This window comes from Pagrus pagrus (genome assembly GCF_965226575.1).
Source record: "Pagrus pagrus genome assembly, chromosome: 7".
Classification (NCBI taxonomy): Eukaryota; Metazoa; Chordata; class Actinopteri; order Spariformes; family Sparidae; genus Pagrus; species Pagrus pagrus.
In genome coordinates this window covers 27,246,785-27,273,849 of record NC_140191.1, presented here as the reverse complement: position 1 = coordinate 27,273,849, position 27,065 = coordinate 27,246,785, and the positions used below count along the sequence as shown (strand labels likewise).

At 41.5% G+C, this 27,065-nt stretch overlaps 1 protein-coding gene across 3 annotated transcripts in view; it reads right to left on the bottom strand.

The window, feature by feature from the left end:
- oxr1a (oxidation resistance 1a) overlaps positions 1 to 27,065 on the bottom strand; it is a 163,059-nt gene that overhangs the window by 73,386 nt on the left and 62,608 nt on the right. For all 3 annotated transcript variants that reach the window (XM_084357216.1, XM_084357215.1, XM_084357218.1), the window contains one exon: positions 16,910 to 17,106. In XM_084357216.1, the coding sequence (XP_084213342.1) occupies positions 16,910 to 17,106 (197 nt within the window). The remainder of the gene's footprint in view (positions 1 to 16,909; positions 17,107 to 27,065) is intronic.

Here is a 27,065-nt window from a genome sequence, read left to right as displayed (position 1 = left end):
TCCGTCTGCTAAGCGCAGGGCTCTCTTCCTCAGTCATTTCACCGCCCTCTTCCTCCTTTATGAATGCATCTTATTCCCTGGCAAGTGTGCCGTTAATTTCAGGGGCAAGAACACGATGTTGGTGGATTCGAAAGAAAGAGAGGGCGAGGGAGGAAGGGAAGAGGAAGGGACATGCATCAGACACGCACCAGTGCTCTCTTCATACAGGGCAATTTATTAAAATAATAAAGCCCAGCCTTGCGCTGAAGGTTGAGCCCACAATAAACCTGACAGGGACACAGAAAGAGCGGCTGCGAGACTGAGGCATTGTCAGGCAAATAAACAAAACAAATGCTCTGTTATGTCAGTGTCCACTTTATTATCTGTGCCGAACTCTTGGAGGAGTTAATTGATTCCTTTTAAAGTCAGACAATGCCATATATTTCATCATTACCGTAAAAAGCCTCTCATGAGTCACTCAGCTACAACAGTAGCACAAAAGCACAAAGATTGCTCTACATAAGCCTCTTCACCTCGACGGGCATTACAATCAGGCAGCAAAGAGATACAGCAATGCACTATGGGAGGAAATTAGAGCCAAATGGACATCTTAAATCCAACACGGATGGCAAGAGGTTTTGCACGCTCTCAATCTGCTGTAAAACTGTCCTCACCCTGGACACTCTTCATTTATCACCTGATATCACCCATTCCACAAGTATACTAAATTGGATAATGAATCTCTCCCCCCAGGAGATGCACCAGATTAATAATTTGTTGGTTAAATTACGAGCCGGGGAGATATTGCATCATTCCAAGTGTGAGACGTTAGCGTGGTTAAATGGATGCAACCTTTTGTAGTCCATAGGAGTGAATATGAATGAATTAGGACCCAATGAAGACATAATTACCTGTGAGAGGGGGGACTCATTAACAAGAGTCACACTGACTCTGTTAATGAAACACACTTGAGTCAAATATGGTGCCGAAATATTGATACACAAGTTATACTGTAGCAACCCCTTCGGCTCAAAGATATTCAGCAAAAAATGTTTTGCTTTCCATCATACAATATATCTAATGCTCTTTTTTTTTTTTCGAACACCGAGCCATAAATCAATAGCTATTATTATGTAGTGCTGAGAAAGAACACAATGTCGGATTTTCTTCCAATCTCACAGAATAAGCATTATTACAACCTTTTATTACACAAGGGACCGCTGGGATGGCGAGAGCTGAGAGTTGGATTTTCTTTACCGACATTGACACAATTGTACCTTTCCAATATTTTTTTTTCATATATTGGAGTCAATAAAGTCATTTTAACACAGACAGAGACACAGGAGGTAAGAACGCAAACACTGCAACAAGCACAAATGACAAACAAAGAGAGAAAATAGGAAAGTTGGAATGTTTTAAAGAAAGAAAAGTTGAACGTCTGGTGATTATGCTTCTAGCAGATGAGAACATTGATTACACTCTCGTGTCTGTAAGCCTGTGTCGACTATGGACCAAGAGTATGGATGTGATTAGCCTAGCTCTATAGTTAACGCACAGACATGAGAATGATGTTGTTCTTCTCAACTTAGTCTCAAAAAGAAAGAACATTAACAAATTTCCCCAAAACTTTAACAGTTCCTTTAAGCTTTAGAGACAAAGATGAACCATAAAATGTATCCTCAACAGACAATTAAGCTACTCAAATTCATGTTTTTCATATCATAGTAAAATTCATGTCAAGGGCGTAAAAATCGAATTTAGTATATGTAAGAACTATGTAATTCATTGGGATGTGAATGTCTTTAAACATAGAAATATTTTTCAAATACACTTCTCAGCCATACAGTAGATATCCTGTACAGCCTCTATCGGCTTTTACTGCATGTAGTCCTTCCTGTTTACATCCCAGCACTCAGTATATGAATGTGTATATGCATGGACAGACAACATCTGTCAATCATGCCAAGGTGGCAGATTAATGCCCACAGGCTAGACATGATCATGTCTGACCAGAAGACTGATGTCATACTCAGTGCTTGACATAGAGACCGCCTGAGCACTGACTCCACACAGCCATTACCCAGCATCCTCCACACAGCGCGAGTATGATCAATGTGTTGTCATCTTAATTCAATGATGTTTTGAGTCTCTACAAAAACGCAGCATAATAATAATTACAAAGTGCTGCAGAATTGAAGGCATAACCAGATTTTGGATGAGGCAATAGCAAAAACAAAGACAACACACTTAGTCTAAATAACCCACTGGAATTTAACAGGGCCAAATTGAATTATCCAATGACAAGAGCCATTTTTAAAGCCTGTTTTCATAACAAGTTTGTCCTTTAAGGCCTGCGTGTACTCCACACAGCTGTAACTCCGTAATACTTTGTTCAGCCAGAGTGGAAAAAAGGAGCCATTCAGACCTGATGTATGTAGCTTCTGCTACTCCGCTTCTTTGTGACAGTTTTCCAGATCCTTGCCATCCAGTGAATGTCCAGAGCAATGACCCGTGTGGAGAAGACAGCGTAGTGCACTGGCCGGCTAAATCCTGTCCTCCAGCTATTCTTCCTCTTGGATAAACCGGTGCATAGCAAACGTGGCCCCGGAGCATGTACAATGCAAAGTCCTCCATATTCTAATGAGAGCTTGAGGATGATGATGAGGGGGGTGGTAAGGGGTCAAGGTGGCTGTGGATGAGTCATATTCATGGCTCGTTTCAAGCTCAACTCCAGCCCTTTTGGCTTGGATCCAACTTTCCCATCTTTTGTCATCAGACCCACTGATTAGATAAAACCCACAAGGACAAAGAAGGCTACAAAAACTAAACCCAAAAGCACTTAAGCATGTCTCTTTCACTACAGTGAGGCTTGCTCAGTAATGCCATGTATGTAAAAATATGTAAATGAAGGCGCTTGGAATAATATGAGTTTCTCTTTTTTCTTTTTATCAAGACTAAACATATTTTGATGGCCCTTTATGCTGAAATATTCAGTTGTGTTTTCTTTGTTAAAAATCTTAAAACAGCATTCTGGCTGAACCCTTTAACCTCGTACTTCCATATTCAAAAAAGTTTTATATATTAGAGTACTGCTGCCACACCAGAAAAAGAAAAATGGACCAGTATCATGTTTTTATGAAAAGCTTATTGTTAAAAACAAAACTTTCACCTTCTAATAAGATATTTTCATTCTATTATGACATACAACCTTATCAAATAGAATACTTATCTTGTTATGTGACATTGACGTTATAATGTGATAACAGTATCATGTTATAATTTAAAAATATATTGTTAAAATGTGAAATAGTTTATGTTATGACAATAAGTTATTTTGTTATAATATGTTATGCAGAAAACGCATTAACCTCTGGGATAATAACTTGCATTTCCTGCTGAAGCCACCCAGGGCTTTGCCAGTCGAATGCTTTTAATGTGAAGTGGCAGCAGTAGCCAGCAAATGTTTGATTCCCATTAGTGGTACTTTAAATGAAAACACTGGATTAGATGCTGTATCATTTCCTGTTAATCTCTCAGACGTAGGTAGGTAGGTGGGCAATTTGAATCTGGTGTGGGAAAAGTGGACCCAATAATAATGAAAACCACTGAACTTCTATTGGAGAAAAAATTATGCCTGAAATGTTGACTATAGGCATCTTCATTACATGTACATTTTGCATCCTTATTTAATATCCAAGTACAATGTAAAGGGTCAATTTAATACAAAGGTTTTCTATCATGTTTAGTCACTGTGTATAAATTGAATAACTTAAATTTATGCAAACTTACACAAACTTTTGTGTTTTCTTTTCCAATTATTACATATACACTTATGTGAAACTACATAAATATAATGTATTTATTCACGAATGTTTTATTCAAGTATTATACGTACCTAATAGATCACACATTATTTATTAAACACAGTTTAAATTTGATTGAGAAACTTTGCATTAAATGTGAACCTTTACACTGAACTTATATAATAAAAAATAGATGGAAAATGTAGTTGTAATAAAAATACTTAAAGTCAGGGTTTTGACATGACTATTGTTTTGAGTACACTTTTTGCAGAGGGTTGAATTAGCATCTTACAGTCGTCCTCAGTGGATGTAATTTATTAGCTAGCTCGATCTTTCAACTGCATGTCATGGTCTTCCTTTGAGTGAGCAAACGATATCTCCTGAGGTAGACCATGAGATACGGTTGAAAGACACGGCAAAAGCCAGTGAGAGTGAGTTATTTTTTTGTACAAACTGCTTCCGAGATCACAAATGAACTTCTATACTCAGTTTTAATAATACTTCAGTTGGATATCATCACTGATACTGAATATTTTCCAGCATTCAAACACTGTTAGGTTTGTTTTGCTAATAAGTAATTATTATTAAGGATCCACATTAACACAACTTGACACTTAAGCAGAGGTCTGAATCTCAGATTTTAACTAATGCAACTAATCAGTTTCCACTGACACTCCATGCTTCTGTAAATTCAATTAACTGTTATGTAAATATCATCCATAACTGTGTAATGGTTTATCTGCTCCTTAGGAGGCATTGACTAATTTACTCATTTCTGGAAAGAAATAGTGCTTTGCACTTGCTGACATTACATAAACAGGGTTTTTTTCTGTTTGTTTAGCACCAATGCACATACATTACATACAGGCAAAATAGAGCTGTGTTTTAATAATAGGAGCCCATAAATTCATGAGTAAAAGGGAAACAAATATGAACCGTTACTGCGAAGTGGCAGATCTTATTTTCCCTGTGCTGTAAAGTCAATCAATAGTAGGGGCCGGTGCTGGCGTTCGACAGCAGAAAACTGCTTACTCTTCATTTGAGCTATATGTAATCAATCCTAGCCAGAGGATGGCTAGAGCCCTTTCCAAACTAAGTGGGGAAACAGTGGGATTACTAGCTCTGTGGCATTTATAAATTGAGCCCAACGAGAAGAGGACCACCAAGAGACTCCCGGTCAACGTAATTACACCGGCAGGCCAATAAATCCGACCCACAGATCTTTTACAGTAGCACTGCAGTAAATCCAGCAGTGAGCCTCTTTCCTTACATTGCTTTCCTGCACTACAGAAAAAAAAACAAAAAACGTTAATGTTTTTGTTGCTGTCTAGTAAAAAAAGAAGAAAATGAAAAAACACTGTGGCCTTGGTAGCTACAAATCTCTGTGGCCTTCGCTTCTGGCCAAGCTGTGAGTCAGTGCACTGTAGAGATTTAGATCTACACAGTGTTGACTCTTACGTATGACAGCACAATGAGCTGTGCATAGAAATCTGCATTGAGTACCCTTGAAAGAGGTGATTGTAAAGCGCTCTTGAAGTCCATCTAATATTGTTTCCTCTTCAAGACGTGGACACACAGGAGCAGCTTAAAAGCACACAATTGATTTTAGGACTATATGTGTTGTCTCTGAGGACATTTAGAAAGGACAGATGTCACACATATATGTACTGTAGAGGACATTTGTTGCACAGCTAACATCATACTGATCTTCATGACATTGAGACAGCCTGAGGACAAGTGATTCTCATATCCCAGGTGTGTGTCTGCGTGTGTCTTGCATGCATAAGTCCATGCACGGAAATCTTGACCTCTGCTGTAAATGTTTAGCAGCCACCTTTCTATATTTCTCTCCAGACTGTAAAGAGCTGGGGCTGCAACATTTTGACAGTGAGTTACAATACAAAAGTCAATTCCGGAATATTTGGCCGAATGCGAATGTTCACCTTAATTCAGTCAAGAATCTTCCTCCGGATGCAATCTGGTTAGCGCAAGATTGATGGAGCCAGAGAGCACCATGAGCTTTTTCATCCTCTCTTGGGGGACAAACAGGGACGAGGCCAGGATAAATCAATCAGCGAGCGTCTCTCCGGCTTCCTAATATGGCTAACCATCTCTGGTCAAAAACACAGCTTTATTGTCATGCTGTTTCTATTTGCATCACCTTTTATCTGCTATTATTTGTTGCTGTGAAAGAAGCGAAGGTTCTGGACAGAGCGGTGATTAATTCTGCAGAGCAGCTAGTCTGGTCTGGATAAGAACGTGGAGGGAGCTCAGAGAATAATAAGCCCAGAGTAAAAAGTCAAAACCTGGAAAAACAGAGGTGACATTCTTTGCCTGTAACCAAATTAGTGTCAAAGTGCTCCATTGCTATCTGGGGACGACTCAAACATATTATTAACCTTTGTGGAAATGGTTTTCCGAGCCCTCACAGGTTTCGGAGGAGCGCAATTGTGTGTAAGTGCTTCCACCTCCCTTTTGTTATTAAAGTGAGCTGTGTACAGGGACACATCTAAACGCGGACAACTAGGACACTCCTGTCTGTGTGCTGCAGCTCCATCAGACCTGTGCATGAGCTACACAAGAGACACCTGAAGGAAACAAAACACTGCTTTTTGTTTACAGACGTACGAGATCCAGACATATCAGATACCCCAATTACAGTTTGCAAGAACAGTGTGATTTGGCTGCCTCTGGTGCTGTTTTATGTGAATGCAGCCCTCGAGGCACATAGTTGTCAGGCTTTTCTTATCAACACACAGTGTAGACTACGAGACCCTGTAGGCAGTACCACTTTCACAGGATTAACTGTGGAGGTTCGTGTACAATATTACCCAGTCTGCCTTGAGTGCGCCAAGTTCATGTGCTTTTGTTATTGTAAAGACTTAGAGGTTTGAAAAACATATTTTACTTGCAAGAAACCCACATTTCAAGACTGTATCAAGCCATAATTTGGACAATAAAGACGTGCTGTGGAGCAGCTGTGGCTCAGGAATGTCCTTGGGCAAGACACTGGACTCCATCGTACCTTGCACGGTAGCCTACTGCCACCAGTGTGTGTGTGAATTGGTGAATGAGAGGCAAAAAACTGTAAAGGGCCTTTGATAAGTGCTTTATAAATGCAGTCCATTTTCATGCTGGTATAATTGTCTGGACCATTATTTAAAATTGGTGTAAATAAAGTGCTAAAATGTCATGCGCAATGACTACAACATTTTGTGAAATGGAGACCTTTCAGTTCAGACAGATGTCAAACATCGCACGTTGGTCTCCGTTGACATTAAAGGCCCCATGAATGGATATGTATCACTGGTTTTCATTATGTCATTGTTAGATGTGTTTGCACATGGATGAACTTTCGGGCGTCGGGGCTTAGTGTCATGAGGGACCTGATTTGAATATTTTGAGTTTCTACGTAAGCCGACACCTGTGGAAACACACCAGTGAGTCATGTTAATATACTGCTTGTCTAAAGTTTAAGAACAAAGGTAGACCGGCAGGTTTTACTTGATTCAACCACAACTACCCCCATCCAGTGACATGTCATCTCTCTTTACGATCTGAAAATGACAGAGTAGTATTTCTGGCTTCACAGACAACAAAAGGTGATAACAGATCTATACTGAAGTACTGAAGTATTGCTTTTATATATGTTTAAGTGCAAATGTTAAAAATGTCGAAAAAATAGATTCATTAACTAATTGTTTGTCATCTATAGACTACAAATAGCTGACCATCTCTTATAAATGTTTTTTCCCTAATCTACCCAAACATCTACACAAGTTGCACTATAGTCTGCTCCGACCAGTCGTCTACTCCTGCTTGTTGTTGTTGTTGTTAACTCAGCTGTTGCTAGGGGATAGGAGAGAGGATAAATACTGATCTGTGGAGTGAATATGCAGTGTCAAACAGTGATGGAGACACAGAGAAAGGGGAAGCCAGAGACCTTTATAAAGACAGGAAGACAGAGAGTGAGGGGGAGACGGAGGGAGACTGTGTGGGAGGAAGTGAAAGTAAGAACGACCCTCCATTGGATTTGTGGAGGGGCTAAGCTGCCTTCTGGTGCTACGTGACCAGCCTATACCGCCAAGGCAAGAGGGCTCGGGCTTATCTCAGCGCGCACAAGCAGCTCTGCTGGCAAAGGCACCGTGGCATGGCTGTGGGTGCTGCTGTCAGAGCGTGACGGGTAGCTCTTACTCTCTTCCCCTTCTCTCACTTTCACTCCATAATTCTCTCTCACCCATTCACCCCCCCTGCCCCCTTCTCACTCATTCACAGTCTGCATCTCACATGGTCTGGAACAACAGCATGAAAGTGAGTGAATAGGATATTTCCATTTGTCTGATTGAAATGTGAAGCCAATGTCCAAAAGGATAAAGGCAGTGGTAAATTGCTACTAAAACACTTTTCTCCAGACCACAAATCTCTTTTAAAGTTCTGCTGTGAACTGTTTGAATAAATTACTTTTTTAACGTCTATCTGAAATCAGTTCTTCCAACCACACATCCTGATGGAAGCGATGAATAGCTTCTTCAAAAATGACATCATTCAGACAAATCATCAACTAAGGTCCCAAAGCGTTCAGAACTAGTTCTATATGTCAACTATATTGATCCGAATGGCCACACTAGAAGGCGGAGTGGACACTATGGGCCGGATCTACTAAAGGTTTGCGTGCATTAAATCATGTGCAAACTCCTTGCACACGCAAAAAAATGTACAAACTGATTCACTAACAGTGCGCAAAAAGGGTTGCGTCTGTCGGTGCAAAATAGCGCGTCTGCATTCAGTTAGTACGTTTGCAGCAATGAATATGCAACATGGGGCGTTTACACGCAATTGTGCGTGTTGTGGGTGGAGAAAATGTAAATATATTAATTTAGCACACGCAAAGTGATTTATCAAACCGGAAAGCTATTTTGCTCATAGAAACTGTGTCTATATTTAGCACGTCTCAAAAGGAGGTGCAAACGGTTTGAATGCGTAATTGCGCACACATGACTGTCGTTATTGTTGCAAGAAGGAGACGCCGAAACAATGGAAGGAGACGCCGAGAATGCATTTTTCACCCTCGTGTGAACATTTTTGGGATGAATGAGGAAACTATCATTAGAACATATCGCCTATCCAGCCTTGCCATTTTGGAGCTGTTGGAGGAACTCAGAGCGGAGAGCCAGCAAACTGGCCCCTTGAGAGTCCACAGCTCGGAGTTCTCTCAGCTGTGCTTTGAGCTAAATGCTAACACCAGCAAGCTAATCCAAAATGTTATTACAATTCTTCCTGAGGGGACCATGAATATCTGAACCAAAGTCCATGGGCTCTAATAGTTGTTGAGATATTTCAGCCTGGACCAAATTAATGGACAGATTAAGTGACAGTGCTATCTCTAGGGCCACACCACTAGGATGGCAAATATCCCATTTTTGGTAATGCTGATGCAAACTGAGCATTTCCTACTGCTGCATGCTCACATTAAAATAATTTAACAGGTGAGAATTGATTTGACTTTTATTATGAAGTAGGCTAGTCACAGGAAACACGACTGTTTGACAGTGAGATAACACTTACTATTTTCAAAAACAACGTCATTTTCAGCATTTGTTGACTGCAAATGAGCAGCCTCAGTTAGCTGTTTGATGAAGACCTGCAGGTGACCGGCTGCACACCTCCAACTTCTCAGTGAGGTGACCAACTCCTTTACCCTCATTAACATTAACATGTTTCCTATTTGTAGTGGGTTAAAATCTAAAAAAAATACAAAGAAGCACTTTTACTGACTGAATTTGCTAGTTTAATATAATAACATATTGAAATAAGATGTCCATGAGAGCCTTTGGCATTATCTATTGTCACATTAGCTAACAATCAAGAAATAGAAATACAGGACCTTAATGGGTCTTTAATCCTCAGTGGCCTACACATGTCACTGGGTTCTTCTACCATTCCTTAAAACCGACTTCTGCTATCAAATCATTTATAGACTCAAGCACTCAAACTTATCACAGTCCAAGCAAACATGTAGATGTGGACAGCTGACATGGCGTCACTATGAAAGGCATCTACTGTACTAATTAGTGGCAGCCACATGGTCCTCCAGCCGTGATCAGAGTGGAATATTCTGACATTTTTGGCCATCAAAATAAAGGTTTACTAGCAAGTGGAAATTCAAATCATCCAGAGAATACTGAACCAAGGCCAAACACAGTGTTTTCTCCTTTGAAAATGGTTTCAGATATGCAAGTTGTCCTATTTCCTGAGAGAAAACAGAAAGGTGTCTCACAGTGGCTTGTGTGTAATAGCCACCCCTGGCTACGATCTGGATGTGTAAACACAAGAGACGTGCCACCTGAGACAATTACATCAAACACAAAAAGAGAGCAACACCGGTGTACCGCCTGAAGCTCTGGCTATAACTGTCAACTGGCATAGTGATTAGCTCCTCATCCAACCTCACGCTGTGACTATACGGCTGCAGCAGAATACTGAAAACATACTGATTCAAGGACAAGAGCTCAATCTATGGGTCCACACTCGAACAAAACACGAGCACCAGAAGTGAGGAAGCAACAGGAGGGTGACTTAACTTCCAACCTGACACTTCCTTCAATCTATTGAATAGCTGCTAATTTAATTCCAGCCCACAAGTCCCTTTCATGAAACTGCATATCAAGCAAGGCTTGGTGGAAGCCTACAGCCAGTTAGCGTATTGCTCCCCCAGCAGCGGTTCATCCCCTCTTCGACCCTGCAGTGAAAATCCAATGAATAACTAACAGGGGAATAATCAGTCACATGGCGGCGGTGGCAGGGTCCGCCGCTCTTGGGGCGTTAGGGTACACCAACACGTGTGGTTCTGTCTTGTTTATTAGCATTTCCTCTGTCAGCTGCTGTAGATACAATGCTGCGTTGGCAGAGTCAGACCTCTGTTTCTGCCTGCAAGTCACGCACGCTCACTGAGGTAGCGGTGCACGTCAGCACTTGAAGTAGATTTAAGCACCCTGAACACTACCGACATAAAATATCAGGACAAAATATAATGAAATTAACATTTGCTTTATAGATTGTAAATTAAAAGTCATACCCTTTATGAAAATGTCCTGTTTTGCCTTCAATATATTTGTTATGACAGCAAAGCTTCAACGCAACATCCTTTTCTTGTATATTTATGTATATGTAGGACTTCTGCTGTCTCTGGACTGTGGAAGTAAGTCTGAAGTGGGCATAATGTGATAAAATGCCTCTTCTCAATACTGCAGCCAAGGTTGGTGCCACAGTTTGTAGCAATCTGTTGGTGCTGTCCGTCTGTCCTTGAGACAGATTACCCTTCTGCCTGTACCCTCCGGTCAGACACACAGGAAATACATTAGAGGATAACAAGGTAGAGAGTGTGAAGATGGAGAGAGTGAGAGACAAGGTAGAGAGAGAGAGAGACTGGATGAGAGAGCAGAGGAGGATTGGAGAACAAAATGACAGAAAGAGCAGAAAAAACAGGATGGGGGGGAGAAGCTGTGGAGGGATGTAAGGAGGGGAGAAGTGCAGCAGCTCTGCTCTTAGAAGCCATTATCTGCAGCGACACGCTATGACGGCTCTCCCTTTGCACCCATACACAGACATCTGCAGGAGGACAGTGGCATATCTCCTGCCTGCAAGTACTTACCTAATGTAGTCATAAACTGTTTCCATAGTTAACTTTAGTCTGCCAAAACGCACACAGAAGCAGACCCACATGTACTGTATATAGGCACAGAGAGTGTGAGTCAGCCTTGTCAAACAAAGAGATAGAAGAGCACTTGTGCTGCACATATCCAATAAGAACATTGTGTGATGTAACAGTTTTCAAATGCACTCATTGTAGGCAGGAACACTGTAAGTCATATTTAATGAGTCTACAGCTGCGGAGACAATCGGATCATCTCCTGGTTGGCCTTCTGCTAGCGAGTAGAGCTCACAGTGGAGGCTACAGGCTGACTACAATGATGTAAAGGTCAAACATGGCGGTGGAACTCGGAGGCTGTCACACAGAGACGCCGAGGAGAGCTGGTGTTAAGTGTCACACCCTCTCGGAAAGCAACGCTGCAGGCATCTGGGAGATCACAGGCACTGCGGCCTCTCCTTTCCTTTCCTTTCAATTCCCCTCCTTTCGTATCCTTCTTCTTTACTTTTCCTCTTATTTGCCGTTTTTCCTCTTCTTATGCTTTTCTTTATTTCGCCGTTTATTTCTTATCCTTAAATCATGTCCTTCTCTGTGTTTTCCTTTTCTTATCCTTTCCACTCAATTCCCCTGCACTCACCCTCCCCTCCGTCCTTTTCCCTTCCCTTCCCTTCCCTTCCCTTTTCCTCCTCTCTCCTTCGGCTCTTATTCCCATTTCATTTCCATTCTGCTCTTTTCCTTCCTCCCTTCTCTTTCCTTTGTTTTGCTTTCCTTATGTCCTTCTTTTCCTTCTCTCCCTTTCCTCCTCTTTCTTTCATTCCCTTTTGCTTTCATTCCTTTTTTCTTTCCTTTTCTTTTCTTATATCTATCTTTTTCTCTTCTCTCCTTTAACTCCTTCTCTTTCCTCCACTTTCTTTAATACCCCTCATCATTCTGCTTATTTCCTTCCTTCCTCTTCCCCACTCATTCCTTTGTTTTGCTTTCCTTGTGTCCTTCTTTTCCTTCTCTTCCCTCTCCTTTTTGCTCCTTCCCTCCCCTTTCCCTTTCTGTCCACAGTATAATATACAGTAGATTATAATATACTTATAAATGAGTGACTCTGACAGCTTAAACATGGCCCATCTTCCTCCTCTCATCGTGCTTCCTCCCATCTTTGTTTTGCTGAGCTCGCGCTGAATGATGACTGACACTCATCAAAACATGCGTGGCTGCTGCTTCTCTTCATTCAAGGATGCTACAATGGCTGCGAAAAAGTAGCACACTTATTATAAAAACACGAACATGAACATATGAATCGCTGCTCCTCCTCATACAGTAGGTGAGAACCACGGTTGGTGTCATCATGGTGGGAGGCTCGTCGCTCGGGTTATTAAAACGTCGCTGGTGAAATGTGCTGTGTGCCTCTAATGACAGGTCTGTCTGAAGCCTGGCAGACAGCACAGCAAGCCGCCTGCCACATTATTACTATCCCATTAGAATAAATTAGCATGATCAGCCCTCTAGGAGCAGCCTGGTCTGGGTTTGACTATATAAAAATGCCACAGGGTTCCACTTACTGGATCCCATATAGATAAGAGCTGGAGAGATGGGACAGTGACTAATCAACATCTCATTATGTGATACAACAGCGTAAATGAGTGACAGATGCAGTATTTCTGCAGTCATATGGTGACAACTCAGGCACTGATCTTAATGTGGTCTAACTAGACCAATGCTAGCTAGAGCAAATGATTAACTGCTATGACTCTTGCTTTAGAGGCTTGTACAATTTGTTACTCTGTAGTTAAAAGCCGTAAAAGCACAATAAGTCACAGTCGTGCTTCATTTAATGGCTGAATGACTGTGACTTCCGACCCCACGCTTTTAAAAAGAGCCCACAGTTGCCAGTGAACGGATAATGGAGAATAAGAGCAGGCTGAACTATCAACAGTCACTCCACCTGTCCTGCCGAGCTTTTATCCCACAATTTCCTTCATTGATTATCGGCGACCGAACTGATACGAGCGACCGCAGATCAATCCGATCTCCTGTTGACGCCTGGCCTGAGGAGCACAGTCGATAAATGATGACTCTGTAGAAAGCTTATCAGCGTGTGACACCAGCAGCACGCAAGTGGAATGACACGGCTTCACCCTCCCTCCACTCTCCTCCTCCTCAGCGATTCAAACGGTGACCTACGACTCCGTGTGACATCATGCTCCTCACAACCCCCGAGACACTGCCATCCATGGCAGAACAGCCACTGCTGCAAAGTTTTAAGCTGCTGCCCTGATTTACATGACTAATCGCAGACTGCATGCTCAAGGACATGAAGGGAAATTCAAATTATCCAAGAACTCTATTAAGAGAGCTGGTTGAGGCGGCGAACTGGAAAATATGCAGATGGATCAGCACAAACTCACCTGAGATGCTTTAGGTAACAACCATCCATGTTGATGACACTTTCTCGTTTTGGCTGTTAAGTGTGCTGAAGTCACAAGCAGTTTTTCTTTTAAATTTTTTTTTATATCAGCTCATATTTATATTCATGCATTCACATCCAACTTTTGGTAAGAGCTCTCAATCCACCTCCAGTGTGACCTAAAACCAGATGGAAACCACCCAAAAAGGAGGGTATTGCTTTGGGTCCAATCACACTTGCTCCTGAAACTGGATTTTTCTAATAGAAGATATGTCATTTTAGCACGAGTTCAACTGCTAAAGTACCAATAAATTCATCTGCTTATGGGGGACGGCCAAGAGCGCAATCCGTCTAAGCAATCACTATAATTATGCAGGATCATTTGGTAACCTGTTTCTGCCCTGATTCATGCGATTTGGCAGCTCCTGATGAAAAAGTTAGTTATTTAAACGCAGTGACTACTGGGCTTATAATATTACAGAACAAAATGTCTGTTTTGAGTCCCATTTATATCTGTTCATTATTATCTGTGACATGAGGTCTAGTTGAAGTCTAGTAATGCTCATAATTACGTCCTCGTGAGCTCTATGTAACTCTAGAGCACATAGAAGTAGACACATTAGCAGCAGCAAAGTGCTGCATGACTTGCTGTCAATCACCACAATTTGATTCCCCTAAGTGGATTGATCTAATTCCGATGATGACATCACCAAAACTGTCCAATGAATAGGGACTTTAAGCAGCTCCAAGGAACTTTTATTTGTTGTTGATTCTGGCAGCCAGTGAAAGGAAGACATGACATATTTTTAAAAGGAGACCCATTATGCTTTTTTGTTTCTTTCCTTTCCTTCAGTGTTTAAAATGTAAAGCCCACACAACCACACAAACAGAAGCTCCTCTCTCCCACAGAAAACACTGCTCCTGAAACGCCTCATCAGTAGTCTTGCCCCTAATTCTGTGACTTTGTGACATCACATTACTGTACATCACCATGTCATACATTTTCATAATTTATGTATTTATCTTTTCATTTATGTCTGTTGCCGTTAGCGGTGCTGGGTCAGACGTGTGAGCTGACCAATCAGAGCAGACTGGGTATTCAGGAGGGGGGACCTTAAAGAGACAGGAGCTAAACAGCTGAGGAGTGTCTCAGACAGAAGGGTAATACATTGCTGCTGCACTGGAGAGTCTTAGAAAAATGATGGGGTTTTTCTAGCGCTAAAGCATGTGAACCTATTCAGGTAGTAACCCAAAATAAAATTATGAACCTAAAAATGAGCATTATATGTCTCCTAATACGGTTTTTCATTTTCAAAAGCAGCCATTTACAAAAGCTAAAGTTTTCAATGTTCCCTAGTAATGTTATGAATTTGTGGGGAAACCGGCCCAGTAACAGGCATTAAGAACTTTATATAAAAAGCCAATCTTCTTGTAGAACTGTGGTTTTCCACTCGAGTTTCAGATTTATACATATATGAAATGTTCAGACGTGAAGTGCCATTTTTAATAGCTGCAAAAGTGCAGTGATTTGATATATTCTAAAATATCTTGTGCATAATTATATAAAAATTTGCCTGACATTCAGCATGACATATTTGGCATCTTTGGAAGCTTTGGTAGGTTCATGTCCATTTGTGTCAATATTTGCTACTGGTGACTGACACAACACTGATTCCACCTTTAAAAAGTTCAGAAAAGTTTTTGTATAGGCAGTCCTAAAATCAGCAGCGCCAGCAGTATGTTTAGAATAAATGTAGTTGTATGCATTAGGCTATATCAAGGAAATGGAGCTGGGGAAAAAGAACCACACTGGGAAGTCACAGCACAGCAACAAGCACCGAAGATGTCGCCTCAAATAAAAAAGAAATCAGTCAAAAATAGGATCTTGAGATTACCTTCGGTGGTTCAGCAGCATTTAAAAGTACTTGCTTGCGTACTTCTTCCCACACATTCCCTCTTTCTAACCTTGACCCGAGCAGCTTACTAACTCAATCACATCAATGAAGCGAACAGAGATGCATTGCATTTATGAGTTTGGAATTAGTTTACCTCAAACTCATTTCATCATCTGTGAGAAGTCAGCTCCCTCAAGTGTACTTACTCTCACAGTAGCAACCTACCCGCCGACACAGAAATAAACCCGCCGCAGACAGCAGCCCCCCCACCCGCCACCTCACCCACCAAAAATAGGATTCATCACAGGAATAAATCTCATCAGAGTCACGTAATTATAATTTGTAGGCAGGAAATGAATTAGAAGATGAGAAACGGGGAGAGACAGCCGTGGATGTGACACGGTGAAGTTTGCCTGAGTAGGAAGTTCATGTCAACAGTTCAGAGAGTGCGTGAACTTCAAATATCCCCACACCCACAGAGTAATAAGCTTTCCCAAGAAGCTCAGTAGCACACGATAATATAATAATGTTATAATTGCACATCAAAATCTATGCAATATTCTAGTAAATACACTGAGGCTGACATCATGAGGTTAAAAAGGTTCAATTCAATAAATAATGTCTTGTAGGCAGCACTATGATTACCAAACTAACCTAAAGTTTAGAGAAATTAAAGTTTAAAGGAGACATATGATCATTTTCAGGTTCATAATCTTATTTTGGGTTATTACTAGAATAGGTTTACATGATTTAGTGCTCAAAAAACACATCAGTCTACTCATACTGTCCAGTGCTGCAGCACTGTATTCCCCCTCTTATCTGAAATGTTTTTAGCTCCCGTCTCTTTAAGGCCCCCCTCTTGAATACCTAGTCTTCTCTGATTGGTCAGCTCACACATGCCTGACCCAGCACCACCAACAACAACAGAGCAGCTGTGCTTAATCAATATATGTGCCAGACTAGCTGCTGGACATAAACTGTGCAAATGTGTGATGTAGTGTGATGTCACAAAGTCACATGATTCAATTCAACAACTTTTACATGCACAAAAAACGATAAAAAAACTGAGGTTGTCGGTTTGAATCCCTTGACCAGCTGGGAAATTGTGAGTAAATGTATGTAGAAATAAAGTTTTCTGCTATGCAAACAAACCCCAAAACGAATGCCTGGCCCGTGTGTCAGTTACCTATGGTGTAGCCTCTCTTCAGTTCGCCACACCGGGGGCTGCGGCGCTGGGAGTTGGTCGTGTTGTTTTCCTGCACGGCGAGGACGGCGGTTGTCTTGGCAACAGGTGGTGCAGCCTTGTTGAGGGGCGAGGCTGGCACCAGAGTCGGGGAGAAACCTTGACTGGCAATATCCACCGACTGAGACTTCTTTTTCAGTCTGCAGGGCAAAAGCAAATCACAGAAGCAGAACACATTAGTGTCATGTTTACATGATTGAAAACTATAGTGTGTGCCAATGACCTTCACTGTTCAAGGGCAGTGGAATAAAAGCCTATTTGCATCCGAGGTTGTCGATGTCACAGAAATGTAATCGTGCAAGACAATTTTTGCAGCGGCAAGGAAGTTGGGAGAGAGGATCAATAGGCTAATCACACTCTTGTTAAGGGTGAATTTATTAGCATCTCTCTGCTCGCCCAGTGCTGAGATTTCTCTATGGTAAAAAGGGATGAAGTAATATCCAATATCCCCCACTGGAAGGAGGACAGTAAAGACCTTGCTCTCACTGAGTAATAACCTGAAGAGCAAATGTTAGTGCTAATGCATAGTAGTCTGTGGTGGTGGAAATGCTGCAGGTGATTATTTTAGCTTCCCTTTTTTACCAAAACATGGATGGTTTACAAATGGTCCGCAATGCTACGACAAAGCTTTCAACAAAGGTTGCATGTAACTCTGATCTTGGTTTCTTCACTCTGGCTGCCTATTAAATTCAGAATCCAGTTCAAGATTCTTGCGATCACTTTTAAAGGGTCAGACAACTGTCGACATTAGAGATATACTGCAGCTCTGTCACTTTTAGGTCTCTAAGGCTCTCTGATAAGGGCTTTTTGGTTATCTCTCACTTCAGGCTCAGAACAAAACGATGATATCGTGACTTCAAAATTATGACTTCAAAAATTTAGCATTACACTCCTTTAATGTCGCTGGACTTATGTTGGACAGTTTAAAACTGACATTGACAAGGTATTGTCTTTTTTTATTCCCCCCCAAGAACGCAGTTTCTCTATCATGAAAAAATTAAATAACCTCGTCTGAATAAATCAAATTAATGCAGACTTATACATAAACCCTCAACGCTGTCCTCTCTGCCATCTGGCTACATTGAATTACCTAGCTATGCATGTGCACTGACACAACTGTAGGTTTACCTTCTGCAGGCAGCCAGCAGGAGAGACACAGAAACAGCACAAATGCTTCAGGGACTTTATTTCATTTTTGTGGCGACAAAAGGAAAGGAAAAGACAGCAATTTTTAACCGATTACTTTTATAAAAACTAACTAAATAACGGATTACTTGAATTGCAGAACTAACACGTTACGTTATTGGTAACAACAAAAAAGGAATCAGAGTACTCTAAAGGATTACTTTGTAACAAGTTAACTCAACACTGCAAGTAATGCATTTCAAATTGGTTATTACCTAGTACCTAAAGTCACTGTTGTGGGCAAATTATTTTTTGAGTGTATATCACCCACAACAAAAAAAGACTACACAAGTTTGGATTTGGATTTGGGTGTGTCCTTTGCTAGTAGCCGCTAAAGTAGCCTCAAGTCACTAGCCTCATGCAGACATGAGGAGGGGCCTAAAGAGGTCTGGTGAGCTCAAGTGACATCACTTGAGGCAATTTATGGAAGTGGACTGCTTACGTAAAACGTATCAAAAGGTTCTGGGCTGGCTGAGCGAGGTCAAATCAAATCTGCCCACGACATCTCCTCCAAGCCTATTAAAAGGATGACGCGATCCTGGGTTTGGGTTTGAACAGTTTATAAAGGAGTTCACTGGGCTAATCTGAACAGGTAATCCCGAAACACTCAGAAGCAGGTCTATCCACTTACATACATACAGTATGTTCTCACACTCGCTCATGTATACAGACAAAACGCAGACACTCTACACACAAACACGTCACAACAGAGTAAAAAAATACTTGGGCACTCCAGTGAACACTTTGAGTACAATAAGGGGAAAACGGCTGCTGAAACACTATCCATCTGTAGTCTGAAAAAGTCCTGAAACAGCAATACAAGATTCCCAGCACTGCGCCTCCTCGCACACACTTTCAATCATTCCAGCAAAACTGCTGAAGCGAACAGAATCTTTCTGCCCATTTCACCCGAGTGCCCATCCCCTGATGGACCAAAGCGGCACACATGACATAGTGTCTAACTGGCTAATGAAAATGCATAATCTCCATGGAAATGCTGTCTATCACAGTGTGTGTGTTCTTCCTAAATTGAACAAACCTAAACGGTTGGGAGGAGTGGGCAGAGCTGTGAATAAACACCAGGAGAAATAATGTTCTGCTTCACAGAAGTGTTCCCCAAAGTCCATTTAGTTAAGAGAAAACACTCGCTGACTACTTTCTACACATATATTCACTAAGACTAAAAAAGCCCTTAATGGACTGCATTCCTCTTTTATTTTTATTGATTTTTTTCTACCTTATGTTCTATCTTTTCCTTACAGAAGTGCATGTGGTGGGAGTTTTCCCAAAGCTTAACAAAGGCACAAGAAGTAATATGCCAGATTGTGCTAATGACTATTTTGAGGAAGCTGCCTGCCTGTTTGTTTGGATGGCACATAATGAGGTTGGAGAATGAGTGAGAAGTAGAAGAGACCTGCTGCTGCTGTTAATGGCTGTGGAGGGCGAGAGAGAGAGAGAAAGAGAGACAGAGAGAGAGACAGAGATAGAGAAAAGCTGTGTGAAGTCTATCTCCACTCCCTTAGGAGTTGGTACTAATTACTGTCTCATCAGTGGAGCAGAAGCCCCTCTTCTAGCTCCGTTTCACTGAGCTACAAGGCCAAACGGTATCAAAACACTGTGTATGTGTGTGTGTGTGTCAGAGATCAAATGAGAAGGGAAAGACAGGATCCAGCAGGATCAGTATTGTCAAAGTGTGTGTCTCACAAAGAAAGATGGAATAGAATGTGTACAGTATGTGTGTAAACAGTGCACCCATGTTCATTTGTGCTCATTTTTTATGGCATGACAGTAGAGTTCAATCTAATACCGATTGGATACCAAATGGACTGCTTCACAGGCATGTTTCTGAGGACTTCAGGACAATCAAGAGTCACCTTATCAGCAGTCCCAAAGCACAATGACACCATGCAGCACACAATTACATAAACAATAAGGAAACAAAACAGCATTTGGAAAGAGACAAAAAACAAAACAAAACACATATTACCAATAACTTTAGCCAACACTAATGTCACTTTCAGCAGTTTAGTATAAATTCTTAAGCACCTCAAAACTCAATTCAGATGAAAAATGATTCATGATCATCACAATGATCAACCAAAAGTCCAAAACCCAAAGCAAAGACTGCATTTACTTTCATGGATGACAAAGAAAAGCAGCAAATCTTTCCATTCAAGAAACTGCAAGCAGAAAATGTTTGACATTTTTGCTTGAAAAATGACTAAATTGATTAATCGATCATAAAAAATAGTGAAAAGGTTACTGGTATCCAAAAACCTAAATAGCAGAGGTTGAATTGAATGTGCTTTGACTTGAGGAACAGGAGACGTTGGTTGCACAAAGAAACCCACCTGCTTCTATTCTGTATACAATTTTGAAAAAATTGAAAACAATTTAAACCAGGGTGTCTTCTCTGTGATCTGAAGGTTTGTAACACTGTTTTTTGTTGGTTTTGTGAAAGGACTTAGACCAAGTATCCCACTGCGATAAGCCTAATGCTATATAATACCATTTCATATGATACTATAAGATATTGTAATGATTTGACAAAAGGGGCTGGCCTATATCAGTTACAGTAGCTGACACCGAAATGCCACCAGTGATCGACTGCATTGTAATCACTGGGTTTATACGAGTGTTTACAGTTGACACCATTTTAAAATTGACGGCTAAAATTGAATGCTAATAGTTCCATTGATCACTGAGGTAAACTGGCAGTGACGTGACAAAGATCCCAGGTTCACTTCTGTAACCCGTTGGGTCCATCAGCAGAGGGTGGTGCTCTCCTTACTGTCCCCACTCGTTCCACCTGCAGTCCTCCACTGTTGAGTTTCTGTCCAATTATGCTTGTTTTTGTTTTTTCTTGCTGCAGTATAGAGCATATATACGGTAGGGTCAGCATTTTCTTCTGCTTACAAGCAGCGTGGTGCCAACATTTCCCACTGCCTCGGGGCTCTGTACTCTGGTAACAACGTCCTCTCACCGATCACCTGTGCTTGCCCACGAGAGACAGCGGTCGCATTCCCACGAGTCAACTCCGTGACAAGAATGAGAAAAATGCTGCACAGGACGTCATTTTTGTCCCTTCATTTTGTAATATCGGATGTTTTTCTACGGCATTAGGAGACTTGTGGTCAACACAGTCCTTCGTTATGTTCATTAGCTGAGCTGTGAACACATCATTACTGGGTTTACAGTCTCTCAGGTAATAGAACCCTGAGAGCTGTGATGCAGTGTGCATACTTCAGCTTCAGTCTTGCATTATATTCCTTATCTAACTTATGAACCTGACTTTCACAGGAGGTTTCGATTAACTTGTTAAGTGTATTGTAATGATAGCCAAGTCAAAACAGGCACGTTTTGAACACAAAGAGCCAAACCTATTACACAGAGCGGCACAACTGGAGATAAATAGGATCATTATGGTGCGGTTAGAAACCAATTGGAGTTATTCATACAGAAATACAGCTTTTACAGCTTTACATGTAATGTTTACTGTATATTGAGGACTCCCCGTCGGCCTGCTCCGCATCAAGCTAAATGTGTGAGGTGTTAGAAAGCGACAAGTTTCACAACCTAACTGAAAATCCTTGTAAACACCACACACACCCTTCTTAAAAATGTGAAACCCTTAAAAAAAGACCCTGTTGAGAAACTGTGAGATTAAGAGGCTTTTCACACCAGCGAGGAACTGGCTACTCATGATGCTATTGGTTTAATGTTAGGGTGGGCTTTTTTTCCTGGGTAAATAAGCTGTGATTGCACCAATCTCTGTCTCATGAGCACCAGAGAGGAATGAGAGGCACACGTCAACAAAGCCACCAGCTGTGACAGATTCCTATCTGTGAGCAAATGCTTACACAAAGATGAATAGAGGGAGGGAAAAATGAAGGCAAACAGACGCAGAGGCATTTTGTTTTCCGCCCCGCTGTTGTGATCTGACCTGGGCCAGGAGGCACTGGTATATTTGCAGCCCTGCCAAACTGGCATCACTGAGATTATCCGACTCTACAGGGATCCACGTGGTTTGGCAAAGGATGCATAAACAACAGGAAATTTGGGGCTAAGTCAAAACACGCTTATCGCTTCCCTACTAAGAGGGATTAGACCTAGAAAAAAGAAGGCTGTGTTTGCATCGCCTTCCATTCCTCCTCTTTGCATCGCTTCCCATTGCTTGCCTTGCAGCAACAACATAACACATTTTTTCAGGGAACTGGTGTTTACATATAGCAGCAGCAGATAGGGTGCTGCTGCGCTATATAAAGCCCATAAGGGAAGGCTGGGTTGACGTCATACTCTGTTACAGTGTTGACAACACAATGACCTGTCTTACGGTAATGATGCCTTAGAGTCCCATTACTCTCAATGCTGCTTATGTAACTTAAAAAAAGGGAGGGAAAAAACCTTATCACATTTAGCAATGCAAAGGAGCCCAATTTAGTTAAACACAGGGGGTCAGTGACTAATACTCACAGCTCTTAGATCTTTATCAAGCTACTGCAAGGTTTTCAAGGTGGGCAGATGTTGTTATCCATGTGCATTTTACAAATCCTTCTTTCAAAACAGCAGGAATAGTTTTGTATCTTAAAGCTGCTGCTGCACTAGACACTAGAGCGCTTTAGCCTCTTTCAGCTCATTGTTTTGGTTTGATTGCCTGCAACTATGATGTTTTTATACTGCTGCTACTACAGCAGTACAGCTACTGCTCAATCATTCCAGCTGCAGGAGCTGTACTCTGCAAAACATATCTACACCAACTGTACACTACCTGGTTCAGCATTTAACAGTGGACAGTCAAAGATAGAGACTAGCTAGGGAATATTTAGCAGCTAAAGAGTCAGTTATTTCAGCCTTTAACATGAGGAAAAGTCAACACCTATGTCATATCTCAATATAACAATATCCAAAATCTAAGACAGTATATAGTCTCTTATCACAATAGCGATATACTGTAATATTAATAGATTGCCCAGCTGTAGTACCAAGTAAATTATCAGCCTTAGGCACTAGGCACTTTGTTTTACAGACTTGGTTAATCAAGTATGAATTATAAATACTAACAAGGCATTCTGTTATCTCCATCGCAGGAGACTTGAATGAGCACTCATTAGGTTTACATACAAGAACATGAGATGTCTTCTAATCCTCAGGGAATCATGTCCAGAGTATCTGCTAATCATCGCTTGTCAGCCTCCTCTCGCCTTCACACCATCCAGCCATCAGACTTGTATCAAATTACTATTTGAAATGGATTGCAGGGATTTCAATTCGTGCGGTCTCCAAGGCGAGCAATCATAACAAAACAATTGGACAACTGTGGACTAGCTTAAGCCTAATAAGAATGAGTCAGTCGCCGTCGAGGCTGTCGGATGGAAGCTGTGCTCCCGATGCTGACACACGGGAGAGAGAGAGAGGGCAGCAACAACCTGTGGCCATGCATGTTAATGAGGCCCTCTGTTGCATCCGGAAGCCTAATGAATTACGGCTGGACCTCGCCGCTCTCTGCTCCGCTGTCGGACACCTCCGCATAATGATGTATGGAGCTCTACGCCGCATTACGCTCATCTGCCCTTGCTAAATGCCAGAGCAGCAATTCTGAGTCAAAGGGCTATGTGGCAGTTTGGACCAATGAGGCTTTAAACTTAGTGTGCCTCTGTATCAAAGTGGTGAGAGTAGCAGCTAAAGGCCAGCCACAAATCAGTTAAAAGGTGAACTGAGAAGTGAGAACCTGCACTGCGTTATTAATTTGTGCATCCTTGATTCTTCGGCCGTGACTGTGTGTGTATTATCTGGAAAACACAAGCACACATTTGTCACTCAGAGCTCGAAAGCATCTTCTAAGTGACGGTCCTCGAGCCGGAGTTGAACAATGCAATTAAAAAGTGAAACCCACCATCACTTTTTATTCGTTATGTAACACATTAAAGCGCATTCCCATTACTGAGAAATGAGATGCACCGTTTCCGCTCTGAGTGGGTGTCCACTTTGCATTCGCCCTCTGCTGCATATCAGGTTTGATGTGATTTTTCATTCTTGACACATCTCCTTTTCAGCAAATGCTTGTTTTTTTCCCTGTTTTTTGAATTCTTTGAGACCCCCAACATTCTCTTTGACTCTTTTTTTATGCCTCGCTTTTTTTTTTTCCCACCGGCGAAGGCAAACTGAGGCCAGCTCCTGCAGCCTGTGAGGAAGGGAGAATACAAAGATGAAAAGCTCAGTGTGTGTGAGAGAGTTTCGGTCTGTGCTGTTACACTGTAATAAGGGAGTGAGATCTGCTACAGAGACAAGACGGAACTGCAGAATACAACCAGGGAAACTCTGAATGACCTTCCGGCTGTCTGTTGTCGAGCAGTGTTGGCTTCGTTTAGCTTTCTGTGCTGCACGGCCTCACTGGCTATTCATTTGCAATAAAGAGTTAAACATCCAAAAATGCAGGTGATATGGTTAATCTACACTTAAGTATAAATTTGAGGTACTTGCACATCAATATTTCTGTTACTTTATACCTCTATTTGACTAAATTTCAAAAGGGAAATAATATTCTTTTTATTTAAATACATTTATTTGGCAGCTTTGGCTGCTAATTACTTTAATTTTAAATCCTAATAACCTGTAATGAGCATATGTAATATGATTAATTCTTTTTCAGCACATTAAACTCCCCTGTAATGGATAAAATAGCTTCACCTTGACAAGCCATAGCTATAAAATGCTCTCCGTCCTCCCTTAAAGAATGACTTGTTTCAGCAAATGCCCCAAAATCACATCCATCTGCGTTCAAGTGCCAAAGTCCTCCGATAGCCACAGTAATTATGATCTTAGTTGGGAGCAAAGGAGGAAGTTTGTTGCTCTATAACAATGATACCTAAGTTCTAAAAGAGAGTAGGTCTGAGTGGATGGAAGCTTTAACAAGATGTGGGACCACTGTTTGTTTCTTTTAACCATGACTAATAGAGATATGTAGGCTGTTCCCCAACTAACCTTCAATCACCATCACCATCTTTCTACAGTAGCCCAGACAGACAAATCAAACTCTGGCTCTACAAAGGGACTTTCATATTTCAGTGTAGGGGAGTGTGAGACGAGGGGTGTTCAGTTGGTTGAAATCAGCAATCTCACCACTAGATGCCACTAAATCCTACACACATGTATTTAAAGGACATTGTGAATGCAGGACTTTTACTTTGAAACATGTCTGACTTCTTCGGTGGTTTAAAAATTATCCAATATTTTCCCAAAAGAAGTGCTAGACATGCTAGGCTTTGTTTTTTCCTCTTTCCTACCGCAGTATTATGTCATGGCAGTTCAAAGTTTCTTTTTTGTGACCCTTTGACAGGGCTGACCCCTAAGTCGGGAAACATTCTTCTACATTCTCTACCTGGATATGAATTTAAAAGCTCCATCTCAATAAGCTACAAAAATTAAGTGCTACCTGTACACTAATTCACCTTTTTGAACATTCTAATAATAAAATATATGATAATCAGTCACAGGGGCCATCTTTCAGCAGAAAGTGTACTTTTGATACTTTCAATACATTTAGCTGACAATACTTCTGTACCTTTATTTACCACACTGGATTTGAATGCTGAACCTTTTGGTATTTTTACTCAAGTGAATGATCAGAACCCCACCAAAGACCCATAACAATAAAACAAGTTTATATTAATCTGTGCTTAAATTTATAGTCCAACCTGGTGTACGTTTGAGAGTTTAAAATTAAATCCCCCAGACACCACTCTGCACGCTTAAATCACCCCTTAACCAACCACACACTCAAACACATACATGCACATTAAAACAATACCAGATGAAGACACCAGCACACAAAGCCCCTCACCAGCCAACCAGCCCTCGAGCTTTGTCTAATGATTTCTCCATCACTTAGCAGCATCTGCCAACAATGCTGAACAGCTCCATTTTGATCAAAAATTGCTCTATAAATCAACAGTTCGACTCATAAGCACACGGCTGGGGGAAAGGCTGCTATTCATTTCCTAAAATGTATCAATATCACACAGAAACACCCCTCGGCCACGGCCTTTCACTTGACTAACAGAGGAATTATCTTAGCTGACACAAGGCGGAGGGGGAAAAGAGAAAAAGAGAGAGAAAAAAAAATCGCTGCTTCATTAAGTGTGTGGCTCTGACTCCGGGCCATGTTTTTCTCCCTCACTTTTCTGGCTCTCTGTATCACTCAAGCAGCGAATACAGACACGTAGAGGAGAAAAAAAGAATGCACACTTCCTTCTTTGTCCACATCTTGGCGACCAACACAAACACACCTCGTCAGACTCGGCTGCTCAATCACAACCAGCCTTCGGCGTTTGATTCAGTGTGCATCCGCGGGGCCTTGGGACTGTTACTGCTGTTACTGCAGTCTTCCACTGTCCTCCTCCTCGTTGCTAGCCTCGGTTCTGCTCCTGCGCTCTCATTTGCCGAGCGCCGGCAACAGGCAGCGACACGATTGGTCAGCATAAGTAGTGGATGCAACGTCACGATGCCACTGTGGCTTGTGGCTGCGCAGAAATCAGAGACGTGTTCCAGAGTATTGGCAGCTTTCAGCCGCGTGTGGAGTGTTGACATGTAAGATGATTACGGCTGAGAGGAGCAGGAGGGGAAGGCGAGGCAGCAGAGATGAAAAGGAGAGTTTTAATTATCGCAGTTATTGGCTTCCCACATTGCATCTAATTTGTTAGAAAGAATAACACGCAGAGAAATCTCTGAGCAACAAAAGTGCATTTTTGGAAAATGTAATATAGAGTTTCCCACAGCCACCAACTGCTAAAGTTAATGTGAAACATGAGAATACTGCAGCAGAGATTAACTTATTAAACTGTAGTGAAAGATGCTGTACTCGCATCTCATTACAGATGGATGAAAGACAGAGGTCAAATCTGCTTGGGACCTTTTG